The sequence below is a fragment of the Lutra lutra genome, chromosome 18 (assembly GCF_902655055.1).
Source record: "Lutra lutra chromosome 18, mLutLut1.2, whole genome shotgun sequence".
NCBI lineage: Eukaryota > Metazoa > Chordata > Mammalia > Carnivora > Mustelidae > Lutra > Lutra lutra.
In genome coordinates, this window is record NC_062295.1 from 9485596 (window position 1) to 9501479 (window position 15884).

Genomic DNA, 15884 nt, shown 5'->3' on the forward strand with positions numbered 1-15884 from the left:
AAGATTCCTTCCCATCTTTTCCCTGCCGCAGTACAGTGCCCACGTGCGGCTGATGGCCAGACACGTTTCGAGTACAGGGTCAGATGGGCAGGGTTGGAGACCTAGTCACTTAGGAGTCGAAAATTCTGGTGAACTGCCATGGTCAGTCCCAAGCCACTTAGAACTTCCCTAATAGGAACCCCTGCTTTGACAGCAAGCTTGCTGACAAGTTGTAAGCAAAGACCGCGCTGAATGCCCGACACCTTTACTAGAGACCGATCACCAAAATCTGCAAACGAGTCCTTTCACCAACGAAGGCTTAAGAACTCAAACTCGTGGAGTAAAAGGGGGACCCAGGAATATACTGTTGCCAGGCAGCCCACTAGCCACTGTTTAATCCTGCCTCTGTTTACCATTCATGTCCCATCCTGGCACGTTAAGTTTGGCTTCTTGGTCATTATTAAAAACCCTGAACAGAGAGGGTAGTACTTCTGACAGAATCCCTGATGTCTCCCCAACTCCCCAAAGCCACATACTGAGATATAACTACGAAGCACCCCGACTTCCTGTGTAGTTGCTGCTGTTAAGCCTCAATCACCTGTGGGGTTCGGCCATTTGAGTCTGTCTCTGGGTTTCAGCTCAGGTTATGATCTCAGTCCTGCGATCGAGCCGTGCATCGGGCTCCACGTTCAGTGGGGAGTCCGCTTCTCTGTCTCTCCCTCCCCCTGCTTGCATGAGTTCTAAAATAAATCTTAAAAAAAAAAGAGAGAGAGTGACATACGACTGTACAAAGCTTTGCATCCCATGTGCAGGCAGACCACGCGTTTGTCAGGTCCTCGTGTGATTGGGCTCATCAGATCTCTCCAGATCTGCTGGGAGAGGGTGCCCAGAACCTGACCCAGAAATTAAGGACTGTACAGAGGACGGACAGACGCACTCAGAGCATGGGACAATACAGGCGATGGTAAACAGACAGACAAATCCTTCAAAAGGGAAGATGACAATTTTTATTGTTATTACAAAAGCAAATTCTTTTAACTTGAGTCATTTGAGTAATTGCAAGAGCGGCTAAGGGCTTCATCCTCACACAGGCACCAAGTCAGGCACAGTAGGTAGCTACAAATCATAAGAAAAGGTTTCTTTACCTTGGATTCCCACAGTTCCCACCTAGAGCATTCTGCCATGCTTTGGAATTGGGTTAAAAACACCAGCAGAGCTACTCAGTTCCCTTGAATTCATTGGTTTAAAAAAAAAAAGGCTAGGTATTGACCTACACTGTTCTAGTAAAAACTAGTCACTAAGTCCTGGCCTGAGAGAGATCCACATTTCCTTTACAACAGAAGAGCTAGTTAACTAAGGTGAGTCAATTTACGAGAGCCCAGTAGGAGTCCTTAAAATACGGAGACCTTCCTCTCGGGGCTCAGACCTGTCACGGAGAGCACGTGGAGATCACGAGGGGCTCGGAGCTCCGCACGCTCTTCCCCAGCGGCGGGAAAGGAGGTAGCAGGGACTTGGGCTGACATCTGGAGCACTAGCTAATGTACCTGGCAGAGGGGAGCCTCAGGAATCACAAAATGTCATTCTACCTTCGCTGTCCACAAACCTGAGGTTTCCGTGTTAAGTGTTGAAGGGCACAGTGGCATGTGTGGTGAGGCAGAAAAGACCGTTCCCATGCCGGGGGGGCTTGCTTGAGAAATGGCTCATTTTCTGCCTAATCAGACGTGGTGCCGATCTGCTCTTCCCTTAGGTTAGAGAACGTCAAGGTTCTGACCTCCACTCACATCTCCGGGCCCTTAAAACGTCCCCTGGTAAAACAACTTGGCTAGCGTAGTACGGTTTCAAGGAAGCATAGGATTAGAGGTATGTGAAATGTGTTATTTACTGAAGGGAAGACTCAGTATGTTCCAGGATACTGAAAATCAAGAATATCCTAGAGCCAAAACCATCACGAGTTGTACCACTCTCCCCAGCCTGAATTCTGGCAATAAACTGGTTCACATGGAATCCGCTGCGCTACTGCAGGAAAAGAAAAACTGTCCCTGTTCTGCTTACTAGGAAATCTAATATAACCGACTGCTAAGTTTAATCCTAGCTAGTATAGTGTCTTTTGAGTTGTGCACGTGTAATTACATGTATTTATTTAACAAGCTGCTGCCGTGGCAAGACCTCTAAAGAAAGGAAGCAGGAGTATCAGACGGCATCTTGCCGGAATCACTGAGAAATGGGCAGGAGGAAATGGAAGCCACGTTATCCGGAGACAGAAAATTGTCCCCTAAATCCTGCTGATGGTCTACCGCACGCGTGCCTGGGGGAGGATTCACGGCACACTTCACGCTGAGAAGCTAGGCCAACGCTGTACAGAACACTGAATCGTCCTACGGGCCGCTGGACGGCGGGAACCAGGACCGCGATGACGACTTCTCAAGGTTCGGAGCTGCCTGACGTTGAGCTGTCGGAAAATCCGTTTGCCCCTCGACCGCCTGAAAGCCGTCCCCGGAGCCGCAGAGCCCCCACTCACGGGGTGGCCGGCCGTCTGCGAGGAAGTCCGCGCCACCCAGGAGAGGAGCTGAAGTACCGCCCCGTGGGACAGTCATCACAGGCCGCGGGGCGGGGACGCTTGTGACCAGTCTTCCGGGAGACGCCAGGGAGTTCAGCGGATTTTTCTCAAGGGTCCATCCTGGAAGCAGTTTTTGACCAGAGGCTGGCCTTCTTCTTGGGCTGCAAAACCGCACTGATGGAAGGCGTGCGCCGCGGCATCTGTGGCGCCCGAGCCGAGGGTGCCGGGGCGTGGGAGGGCGCCCCCCGCAGAGTCCGTCCCACACCGAAAACGCGGTTCTTGTCGCGGAGGAACTAGCAGACAAGTCACCTCTTGTTGCGGGGAACCACCTGTACCTTTACAATTTACAAAGTGTTTACATTCAATTAGCACGTATTTCAAGACTTTCCGTTGAAAACAAACATACATGGGCTTAAGTATTCAAGAACACTTTACTACGCGTCACTTAATTTCACGGCAGTACATCCTCAGTCCAACTCTCCGGGTTTGATTTCACACTGATTTTCACTGGGTCAGTCCCTTTTGCGAATGAAAAACAAGAAACGGATGCTGTCCTTTCCCCTCCCCCACAGTAAGTGGCAATTACTTCAGATGTTCATTTCAACAACACCTTTTTCCCTTCGATTCAGTTCATTAATTTAAAAAACTATAAGTAGCCTAGCATGAAAGTTGTATACAGAACATTAATGTAAGAAGATGCGAAGAACATTGTGATCCTAACGTTATCTATGCGAAAGCTGGAGGAAAAAATGTTTGGGTCCGTATTACCCTCATCTGCAGCCAATGACCCTAGTACGTTCGCGTGGTCAGCCACAACCACACGGTCGCAGGGCGGGGACGACAGCACAGGGCCCTCCCTGCACGGCTCTGCAGAGCCCGGCGCCATGCGCGGCTAGTTCACACCAGACATTTCATTTCTTCATCCCAATCACTTAGCCAGGGTGATGAGAAGTTTAAAATGCATCAACTCTGGATGAACACTTCCCAAGGAACTTCCAAGTCCATATTTAACAGGGGGGTTTCTTTTAAATGCTTAGATCATTTGCACAAATGTGTAAAAAAATTCAATGAAATCTCTAGTTCACAATGACATTTGTGTTCATTATCTCTTCTGTTTTGGAGGTGGGCCCTTGACAGTTGGTATCCATGTCGTTCTGCTGAAGAGTCTTGGCAACATGCACATAATATCCTAAAAGTGTAAGTGTTTTAACAGCAAACAGAACTGTTTTTTTCTAAAATTATGCTCAATTTAAAAATGGAAATCTGTATTTGGAAATAATTTCAACAACTCTTGAGCTTTTAAAGATTCATTAAAATCCAAGCAATTGCTATTTTGTTCCTATTAACTTGGAAGTACAAAAAAGAGTCGTATGTACTGATTATGAAGCTCCCAGATTTCCCAGAGAAATAAAAGCCCAGAGGTTCGCTGACATAATAAAATTTAGCTAAACTTCATGCAATTTAATAGCCATGAGTATACTTATAAGAAGATGGAGGACATTAACTTTGCTCCGTCCATAAGATACAGCCTCATTCATGAAATGAATGGTAATTCTGTAGCTAAGAGAGCAGGGTTAAATTAAGTTTTACGTTTTCTGAATAGGCTTTTCTTTTCTGAGGGAAGGTATGTGCCATTAAATATACAGTTACGAAGTATCTTATTTAGAGATAAACCACAATCTAAAAGAGGCCAAGTCTCTGATAAATGGCAACAGCCCTCAGAATCAAGGGGGGGCTTTCAATAAACCCAGAAAGTAGCTTTTCATTTCCCATTTATTCTCATTAAAAACTTCAAAGTCGTGACAGTTACAGTAAAAAGTCAGCCTTTAAAAACCACCACAATGCTCCATTGTGGTTCACCCAAATAACAGTTGAGCAAATTTCAGCTTTATATTTAAGAAAACAGTCAATTTCAAATAACTGGGAAAAACTTTGATACTGTGCTTGATTCTACTTATCACTGTTAACTTTAGTCTGTGCAGATTCGGGTGGTTCTAAGTATGTGTTCCTGTTGTGGCTGGATGAGATTCAGCTTGGAACCAGCAAGGATCACCCAACCTTTAAAATTACTGATACAAATAGTAAACGGAGTCATCTGCAGAACTGGCACTTGCAATGGGTACAGTTTTCATACTAGATGCATGCAGCTCTTATGAATACTAAAGGAGGCATTTCTGCCAGGTCTCAACATGCTTTCTTTATTGCAAATCCCACTAATTTAACAAGTCAATGGAATTTTCCGTAGGGGTACAATTTCATTACGCTTTACTTATAAAAACTACAGCACGCTGCTCTTTTCCTTTAAAACAACTTACTGTGTTTAAGAAATCACGTTGAATATAAATTGGCAGCAAATAGCTGGCGGACCTACTACCGAAGCGGTGTCCCAGCTCCATGAAGGTATGTAAGTGGACGTATGCATTAACCATCAGAGGAAGGGGTCAAACTAATGCGTCCTTTAATACAAACTTGCGCATCGTTTGGAAATGCCTCATTTAAAGTGGTGGGGTAGGGAAAGAATTTAGAAAAGTCCAAGTCATAAAATGTGCTGTTACTTGGTAAGTTAAAAAGCTAATGCAACAATGTTACATCCAGATAAAAAACGTTATTCAAAAGCAATTCAAATACCGAAAAGGATTTCAAATTGAATATTTTATTAACACGGTAGTTGTCTGTAACATGTGCACACACTCGCACATTCAGAATCATCTGCCTGGGGGAAAAAAAGACTAAGTATGCCTAAGGGGAAAATGAAAAATAAAAAAATTCCTGTAAGTTTTCATTATTGTAGGCAATTATGTCCACATCACTTACAAAGCTATTGCCAAATCTGTCCGAGGAAGCCGAGTTTGGGAGGGGAGGGGAAAAAAATCTGGGGGAAAATTCAACAGTGGCATAGCAGAGCTCTCAATATGAGAAAGCTGACATAATGTGGACTTTTGCTGTGGATTTTTGTCTTTGCAAAATATGGGAAGAAGTTTGTCAATGGGCAGAAAATAAGAGAAGGCGGTGTGAAGTAGGCTTTTGCAGTCAATTTTCCTCACAGTATTGTGCAGGGTCATCAAGAAAATGCTTAGTCTTTCTCTGGAACCAGTTTCAGAACTTTCCCGATTGCAATGGTTTTACCTAGAAATGAAATAAAAAACCAAAACAAAACAAAAAACAGAAACAAAAACCCTTTTTCAGTAGTTAAGAGCAAAGCTATGTGAGGCATTCAAAACCATGAAATTATTTTTCACAAGGTAATTACTAAATAACCGGCTTTACCACCAGAGGCGTGACTTCCGATCAGGCAGTCTTACTGAGTGGGTCTTTAGAGAATGGCTAGACTTGAAAGGAAACATCATCTGCTGTATCATAAACCTAAGCCTGGACAAGGAAAATGTGCGATATCCGCACCATGGAATACTATTTGGCAATAAAAAGGGATGAATTACATTCAATACATGTTACAACATGGCTGGACCTCAAAAATATGCCAAGTGAAGTAAACTAGACACTAGAGACCACAAATTGTATGATTCCACTTATACAGCATGTCCCAAAAATGCAAACAGAAAGATCTGTGGTTTGCTAGGGACAGGAACACAAAGTGACTTGTAAACAGGTAGAAGGGTTTTTTTAGATGTTCCAAATGTTCTAAAATTAGACTGTGGTGATGGCTGTAAAACCCGGTAAACAGACTAAAATTCATTCAACTGTATACTTAAAATAAGTCAATTTCAAGATACAGAAATGAACTCAGTAGAGCTGTGAAGAGGGATTCTCAGTCCTATTATAAGGGGTACAAATCCCAATAGGTCACATGAAAAATCTTATAGCCAAGCTACTCTCCAGGAAAAAACAACTGGGGTTAAACATTCTTGCTACATTAATTTCTTCCATTCACCCTCTTGTCAGTTTCTAATTGGTAACTAAGATTCTTATTTTGTTATGTTATTAGGACAAAGCCAAGTAATGAGGTTCACTATTACCAGAAGAATTTAAGATAATGACTTAAAAATACAGTGAATACTGTCTTTTATACAGATTCCTCTGAATAAGGTTCAGAAGCTATATTCATCATGACATCCCCAGTGCTTATCACAGCTCCTGACGTGCAGGAGACACACAGTAAGTTTTCTGTCAAACAGAAGTGGAAGGAACTCGCAAGGTGCAGACGCTCTATTTCAAGTGAACCACAATGTTTTATGGAAAGTTTTCACACTCTTAAAATAGTTACCGGAGTTAAAAATATTAATGATCCACAGAGAAACATTTAGGAAGAACCATTTTGTTTTCATGCTACCAAAGAGTTTCATGGCCACAAGTTAAGATTTCCTCAGAACTAGGTAGAAATGGACACCCACAACAAAAAAATGACACCAAACCTCTATAAAAATCAGCTGCTGAAAGACCACAAGGTCTGTGTCCCTCTCATCCCCCCAGTATCAGCGCACTGAACATTTGTCATATTTGATTTTCAAGTGTCTCCTGACCACAAAAATGACAAAGTTTCTCTTCAGAGGCTCATATGGTGAACACCTGCCTTACAGGGTTAAGCCCTTCGACATGGGCTTTAACCACATGTACTACAAAGGGTTTCATCATAGAAATGTCTCATTTACGAAATAAAATCTCTCTCAGAGCCCACTACTTGCAAAGTATCAAAATTAAGATTCTTAACCTACAGCATATTGCTACATGGTTGGTTGTGTCTGTTCGACTCACTGAACTCATAAAATATTTATTATCGGAACATATTATAGGACACGCAACCAGGTTTTCTATGAACTTGTGATGCACGCCATACTCAGATGGAACAAGCTCCACATCCCAGAGATGCTACGAAGCATCAGTGTAAAGGCTTACCCTCATCTCGTAAGGTAAAGCGCCCCATCTGAGGGAAGTCTTTAAAGGTCTCAAGGCAGATGGTTCCCGCTGTCCTTAAGCGAGCGATGCATACTTGATCTTGCTTCACAAAACGGGGTCGAGTCTTACTTTTTTCTCCTGATTTTTTGTCTACCAAGCAGATTAAGGCCTATCCAAGGAGAAAGAATGAGATCAGTATGCCGAATAAGAGAATCTTTAAGACATGGAGTGCCAATAAATGAGTACATCGCTGTTGCCGATCAGAAATGATCAAGACAGTCTTCAAACACATACACGAACAAAACCCCAGTTAGCTTAATTATCAACTGATGAAGACTCACTGTTATTTCGACTTCCTCAATACAGGTGTGAATATGCAGCACCGCATTATAACCTGGGCAGATGATTGATTTGTGCTCTATGATCACTATCTGTCAAACAAAAAAATTCACATCTTTATCCCTGGGGTTAAAAAAAAAAGCACTGAATGTTCTCCAGCTCCATATAGTACCACAATAGGGAACTCACCGTTTCAAGATATTTTTGAGTTAGAAGTGCTGGGTCAGGTCGCCTGATCCAAGCTGGAACTCTGATATCCTCACCCCACTCCCCTTCTTAGCCAGACCCAGACTTTAGAAACAGAGCAGGTGGGACTACTTTTCTGCGGTGCCTTCCCTCCACCCCCACCCAAGGATTTACGGTAATCACTACCACTACAGCTGCTTTGGGTTTGTTCTATTCCAGATGTCAACTTCTCATAATTCTACCCAATTCTCAATATCTAAGGCCCAGTAAAAGTAAACAACCTTATATCCAGCATCAAAATCTAATTTATCATCATAGCTTGTAAGAAAACTCAAAAATTCTGTAGCTACACTGTCATTCTTCTGCGGAAGTCAGGTTGCCAATAACAGAGAAACTGTGTTTTCCTGTCTGGAAAGTTACTGACTCTGAATGAGCAGACACACCCTAATTTCCAAGGCAACTGCGCTCTATTTATGGGGAAAGACACTTTGGGCAAAATGTCTAAGTGATAATATGTATTATTAACAGGAGATTAAAAAAAAGAAGATGGGGCGCCTGGGTGGCTCAGTGGGTTAAGCCACTGCCTTCGGCTCAGGTCATGATCTCAGGGTCCTGGGATCGAGTCCCACATCGGGCTCTCTGCTCAGCGGGGAGCCTGCTTCCCTCTCTCTCTCTCTCTGCCTGCCTCTCCATCTACTTGTGATCTCTCTGTCAAATAAATAAATAAAATCTTTAAAAAAAAATAAAAAAAAATAAAAAAAAAAAAGAAGAAGAACTTGGGGCACTTGGCTGGCTCAGTCAGTAGAGCATGGGACTCAATTTCAGGTTCATGAGTTCAAGCCCTATATTGGGCATGATGACACTTAAATTCTAATTTCATTTAAAGTAAAGATCACGAAGACAGTGACAATAACAAGTTCACCTGGGCATCAAATGTACGTCCAGAATGACAAAGATTATTAAGATCACAAAGTATGAATCCTGGAAGAATCTCCTCCTCTTCAATTCCTTTCAGTCTGATTTTGAGGTTTTCACCTGGAGCTACAGAATCAGTTTCTACATCATCGGAAAGGATTCCAAGAACTTCCACATTGTGCTTAAGGAAAAAAAAAAAAAAGACAAATCAAACCCAGGACTGGGGGTTTCCTGACACATTCACTATAGAGCAGAACATAAAATGATCTATTCATTTAAAGACTTACAAGCCACATTTTTCTAAGTTTATGGATTAGCCAAAACACTTATTTGGATATAAAACTTTATTTATATGACATGAATTTTATGAAAATCCTATCCTACAAGTATAAACTGCCAATTAAAATATTAGTTCATCAGCTTTTTACTATCACATCCTAATAATTTCCAAAATGAACACAGTATTAACCAGCATTTGCCTTTTTTACCTTTTCTTTTCCTTTTGTAGGAAATCGGTTTCATTCTTTTTTTTTTTTTAAGATTTTATTTATGTATTTGACAGAGAGAGATCTCTCTGGTAGGCAGAGAGGGAAGGAGAAGAAGGCTCCCCACTGAGCAGAGAGTCCAATGCGGGGCTTGATCCCAGGACCCTGAGGTTATGACCTGAGCCGAAGGCAGAGGCTTTAACCCACTGAGCCACCCAGGCACCCCCTTTTTTTACCTTTCCAAAATTAAAACATTAAATCTAATACTTGGATTTTAATTTTATGAATGTCGTTTTGATTACTATGATTGAATTCTAGGGTTTAATGGGTACAGCTTCTATTACCTATCAAACCCAAATATCTGAAGAGTGTGCTTCACTCTTCAGGATATCTGAACAATTAAGCTTTAAAAGAATGCTATTTAGGGGCACCTGGGTGGCTCAGTGGGTTAAAGCCTCTGCCTTCGGCTCAGGTCATGATCCCAGGGTCCTTGGATGGAGTCCCGCATCGGGCTCTCTGCTCAGCGGGGAGCCTGCTTCCCCCTCTCTCTCTGCCTGCCTCTCTGCCTACTTGTGATCGCTCTGTCAAATACATAAAAAAAAAAAAAAAAAAAAAAAAAACCTTTAAAATAAATAAATAAAAATACTATTTAATGGGTACAGGGTTTGCTTTTGGGGTGATGAAAATGTTCTTGAACTTGAGAGTGGTGATGGCTGTGAAGGTACTACTTGTCCAATGGTAAAATCTACATTATTTTGCCAGCTACTGAAAAAAAGAGCATGGCAGAAAACATTAGAAGCAATACCCACAAGCATTCCCTTATTTTACTCCCTTCTGGCCTTGGAAATTTGTATTTTTAAGACACATACCACAAACCAAACAAAATAACAGCCCTCAAGACAAACCAAACTATCTCATGCTGGTAGATAAACGGTGGAGAATCCCGAATCTGTTATGTTCCACACCAGAACTCTACGGACTGTCACTTGCTAACTCTAGTAATCTCTCCCCTCTCTACCAATAAGGCAGCTTATACCTTATTGATACCTGTTTAAATTCATTCCAAGAAGTGAAAGAGAGCCATATTTGTTAGCTAAATTCAGGAAAAAAGTGCAGAAACTAGCAGTCCTACATATCCATCGTAACAATCCCTCTTCTCCAAATGTGGTTTTCTATGGCTAAATACAAAAGAGGAGCTAATCTAATCCTTAAATGAATCCATAATTTCAAAAATTAAGACTGAGACCAACAAATTCTCTTGGTTTATGAAAATAAGGATTTTGCCTGCTCTAAGTACCTCCAAGAAGTGGAATCATGGGGCCGCCCGGGTGGTACATTCAGTTAAACGACAGACTCTTGGTTTCTGCTCAGATCATTGTCTCAGGATCATGAGACTGAGCCCCATGTTGGACTCTACACTCAGCACAGAGTCTGCTTAAGACTCTCTCCCTAGGTGGATGGGGGAGGGGGTTGTAGGGTGATGGGTATTGAGGGCACGTGTAGTGATGAGCACTGGGTGTAACTGATGAACCACTGAACACTACATCAAAAACTAATGATGTACTATCCAGTGGCTAACCAAATATTAAAAAACTAAAAAAAAAAAAAAAAATCTCTCCCCCCTCCCTCTGCCCATCCCCAAAGTAAATAAACAAACCTTAAAAAAAAAAAAAGGTGGAATCATACATTATCTATTTTTTTATGACTGGCTTATTAATTCACATAGCACAATTCCCTTGAGGTTCATCAGGTTGTAAAATGTGTCAGAATTTCCCTCCTTTTTTAGGCTGAATAATATTCCACGGTATGGCTAGATCACATTCTGTTTACTACTCACCCATCCATAGAAACGATAGGTTGCTTCCCCATTCTAGCTTTTGTGAATAATGCTGCTATGAACACTGGTTCTTGGGACGACTTTCCATACTTTTGGGCATATATCCCAAAGGGGACTGCTGGATCATATAATTATTCTACTTTTAAATTTTTCTGAAGAAACCATAATGTTTCCCACAGCAGCTGTGCAGTTACACATTCTCACCCACAGTATATGAGGGTTCCCATTTCTCCACATCTTCAACAGCTATTATTTTGTGTGTGGTTTTATTTATTTTTTTTTTTTTGATGGCTGTGAGGTGTTATCTCATCGTGACTTTGATTTGCATTCCCCTAATGATTACAGATGAGATCTTTCCACGGGCTTGCTGGTCGTGTGCACATCTTCTTTGGAGAAATGTTTCCGTCCCTTGCTCCTGTTTTAGTTGGGTTGTTCTGTTTGTGGAGTTGCAGTTCTTGATATATTCTGGATTTAGCCCCTTATCAGATTTATGATATACAATTACTTTCTCCCATTTCGTAGGTTACCCAGCCATTAATTTTTTAACGTAAAATAGTCTGGCATCTGTGTCTTCTGAAATATTTAAGTCTGTTCCACGGAGACTCAGCAGGACTGACAGGAGTGGAGTCTTCGAGGCTTGCCTCCCAGCGGCAGGCGAAGCTATGCCGACCTGCTTGCTCCTCTGTATGAAGTCCCAGCTCCCGCAGACAAGCTGTGACTAGTCTAGCCTGGCCCCCAGTCCACTTGCTCGTCATGGTGAATTCTACTTTTCTTTCTACTACGGTAGAACACTCATAAATTTACCTTTTATAACCATTCTACACTGTACAATTCAGTGGCATCTCCTTGTCATTCACGATATTGTAAAGCCAACATCAGCACATAGTTCCAAAACATCCTCATCATCCCAAAAAGAAATTCTGTGCTTTCATTCAAGCCACTCCCCATTCTTCAAGCCCGTAGACTTTTGCAAGCACCAATCTGCCTTCCATTACCGTGACTGAACTACTCCTGCAATTGCTCTGAGCCAGGATTCACAGTGATGATTATTTTCATTCGACTGCTGCTGACATTCAAATTGTGTCGATAAATACCTTAGTAAAAAGATACTATGATAGGATACTCCAGTCTTCCGTGCATAAGGCATCAAGGAAACTCAAAGTATAATTTGTAAAAAGCCAATTACACCTGAGCATTATCCTAACAATGGATACATTTTCTAATCCTTTTTTTTTTTTTTTTAAAGATATATTTATTTCAGAGGGAGAGAACATACACAGCTTGGAGGGGGGCAGAGAGAGGGATAAGAAGCAGACTCTGTGCTAAGTGTAGAGCCCAATGTGGGGCTTGATCCCAAGATGCTGAGATTGTAACATGAGCCAAAATGAAAAATCAAACACTCAACTGACTGGGCCACCCAGATTTGGAGGTTCTGATGGCTGAGGCCCTAGTTTCCTACATAAACATCTTTGAAGGTGTCAGAGAAGGCCCCTCTGGAAAACAGGTAACATGTCTATAATGATCAGCAACCGAGCAGCCAGAAATAACACAAAAGAACAGTTCATGGAGACTTTATGCGTTTTAATGAAACCCATCTCAATAGTAAACAAATTACAAAAAGACAGGAAGAAAGAACTAAAGAAAAAACCCATTTATGATAATGGCACATTCTCTTCTCTCAAAATAGATTAGGAGTATAGATAGAGCACATTTTATAGTATCCAATGTAACAATACAAGAAAAAGAGAAGAAAGCAGGGATGCCTGGGTGACTCAGCTGGTTGAGTGCCTGACTTTGGCTCCGGCCCTATTTTCAGGGTCCTGGGATCCCAGCCCCACATCACACTCCCCACTCAGTGGGGAGTCCACGTGTCTCTCTCCCTCCTCCCCTCTCCCACACCTGTGTTTTCTTTCCCTCTCTCAAATGGATAAATAAAATCTTTATAAAAACTTTTTTTAAGAATTAAAAAAAAGAAAAAGATAGCAAATTATATCATGATTAAACTTGAGTTTTCATCCTGGGCTCACTTTGCTAATCCAATGTGTTAACAGAAACAAGTCACTTAACCACTCCAGAGCTCTACTTGCATCTGGTTAAAGAATGGAGGTAAAACTCTCTTGAGGATACATCTTTTAGCGCTAACGTGGTACTAATACTGGCTCTTTCCCATTTATCACTGGATAACTACAACACCTTATCTTCTGTACTAAACTGTGTACTTAATATTAATAAAACATAACCCTAGACTTAAAGTTTCTTTTAATGGAAATCCCTACATTTTTTAAAAGTTCTAACTCTTCGCTAATATTTTTAAGAGAACATCTAAATGAAAAAGAGCATTACTAATTCTCACCTTGTTTGGCATCATCACAAGCTGCTGGCCTTTACAAATAGATCCTGATTCCAGCTTTCCCAGGACCACAGTGCCCATATCCTATTTAAATGTGAAATTAAAAAAACCAAGTTAAAGACTTTTATTACTACTCTACAACAGTTCAACAACCCCAAGTGAAATCTTATGGAGCTTACTCAGAAAATCTTTAGCTCAAGTCTCAGAATTGTTAGGATTAATCCTAAACACAGGATAGGTAAAAAATATATTATCTGTCATTAGCATAAGCAATTAATTTTAGTACTAATAAGTATGCCTAAGATCTTTAAAAAAAAAAAAGCAGCACAGTACCAGAAACAGCATAAAATCTTACATATGAAGATCTCAATTATTTGTTTAAATTCCAGTTCTCTCAAAAATTTCTGAGCCAGCTTCCTCATGTATAAAATTGGAAAAATACTTAAGAAATTTAGCATGGAGCTAAAGAATCAATTCTTTGAGGAGGTCAAAGCATTACATACTGATAAAAGTTTTTAAAAAACCAAGCTGAAAATCCAGTTAAAAATAATAGTTTATTTTTCTAAAGATTAATAGCCAGTGTCGGTGAGGCTATGGTAAAAGCCGCGCTCACACACTGCTGGCGGTATTTTAGATGGCTATCGGTCAACATCCATCAACGACTGTGCAAATCCTTTGAGTCCGGAAGCTTTAGCTGTATGACTTTCTCTCTAAAAAAAATGCCCACTGGCTCACTGGGATAACAGCTTGAGTAACTAGGCCAGCTGATGAAATTATGATCCATCCACAGCACTAAGTAACATAAGGCCATTAAGAGAGAGACATCCATGCTATGTTGTCAATTATTAGAATTGTTTCTCAAAACACAAATCAATGACCCCTCCCATAATTTCCCTCCCAATCTCTTGAACATTCTGGGTACCTTGTACTTATCCACAATTGGCAGCCTGATTGGTCCATCAACTGATCTATTGAAGTTTGGCAAATTATCCAGGTAAGGAATAAACGGTAATCCACTGAGAACATAACAATATCCATTAAAGAGCATCAACATGAATATCATAATTTTAAGACTGTAATTTTACATGAAAAACACAGCTATAATACATTCTTTCCATCCACATACTCTTCTCATCCAACCCCATTTTATCTGGTTCCTCCCCTTCATTCCTCAGAAAACAAAAGTGTAACAAAACAGCCCTATAGATATAATGAAAGAGCTTCCCCATGAACTTAAAGATTTAGAAAAAAAACTTTATAGCAAATGGCCTATATCTTGAAATTAAGTGACTACATTCTTTTTAAGGAGAGACTGTGAGTGGAGGAGGAGGGCCAGGGGGAGAGAAAATATCTCAAGCAGACCCCAAGCTGAGCACGCAGCCCGACAGGTCTTCTGACCCTGAAATCATGACCTGAGCCGAAAGCCAGAGTTGGGACACTTAACCGAATGAGTCACCCAAGTGCCCCTGAAATGACTACGATCTATTGCTTAATTCTTATGGACTTTTCCAGCTCTCAAATCTGGGCTCTATAAAAATAATTTCCCCTTTAAAACTACAGTATATGAACTGGGAGGCTTACTATTGCTCAGAGAGCAATGCTCCTCAAATTCATTCACGGATTCAGTACAATCCCCATTAAAATCCCAGCTGCCTTTTGGCACAAAGTGACAGGCTGATCCTAATGTCCATACAGAAATTCAAGGGACCCAGAATAGCCAAAATAGTCTTGGGAAAAAAACAACAACAAAATTTAAAGACTCCCACTTCCTAATTTGAAAACTTAAAAAGCTATGGTAAGCAAGACTTTACCTGACAAAAAAACAAAAACAAACAAACAAAAAAGCTTTTAAGATACTCTTTCAAAATGAAACACACATCTAAACATAAGAACTAAGACTTTAATAACCTTAGAAGAAACTAATATGGCTAAGTCTTCATGACTGAATTAGGCGATTTTTCCCTAGGTCTGACACCGAAAGTGCAACCAACAGAACAAAAAATAAACTGGACTTCATCAAAGTTAAAACCTGTTGCGTCTCAAAGGATACCATCAAGAAAGTGAAAATACAGTAACAAAAAGACAACCCAATTAAAAAATGAGCAAAGGTGATGGTATTTTTAAAGCCACAGTTACTTACAGCGTTTTCTGAAATAACTTGGAAAGACAAAGTTTTTCCCCAAGACGAAAAGGTTACTTACGTGTACCAAGGACAAAAGTCTGAGTGCTCTTTAAGATTTGCTCCCGTCAGTCCTGAGCAGGGCATGAAGTGAATGTCCTTTTTGGGATTGAAGCCAACTTTTTTCAAAAATGGCACTAGTTTCTCTTTACATTCTTCGTATCTATAAGTATTTATAAATAACTCAATCATAATATAAAGCAAGT

General features: G+C 40.9%; 1 protein-coding gene across 2 annotated transcripts in view; it reads right to left on the reverse strand.

The window, feature by feature from the left end:
- Positions 1–5173: 5173 nt before the first annotated feature.
- GSPT1 (G1 to S phase transition 1) overlaps positions 5174–15884 on the reverse strand; it is a 34086-nt gene continuing 23375 nt past the window's right edge. For both annotated transcript variants that reach the window (XM_047712609.1, XM_047712608.1), the window contains exons 9-15: positions 15701–15841; positions 14422–14515; positions 13503–13583; positions 8835–9008; positions 7729–7818; positions 7388–7556; positions 5174–5662 (exon numbers count right to left, since the gene is read on the reverse strand). In XM_047712609.1, the coding sequence (XP_047568565.1) occupies positions 5610–5662; positions 7388–7556; positions 7729–7818; positions 8835–9008; positions 13503–13583; positions 14422–14515; positions 15701–15841 (802 nt within the window). In that variant the 3' untranslated portion in view covers positions 5174–5609. The remainder of the gene's footprint in view (positions 5663–7387; positions 7557–7728; positions 7819–8834; positions 9009–13502; positions 13584–14421; positions 14516–15700; positions 15842–15884) is intronic.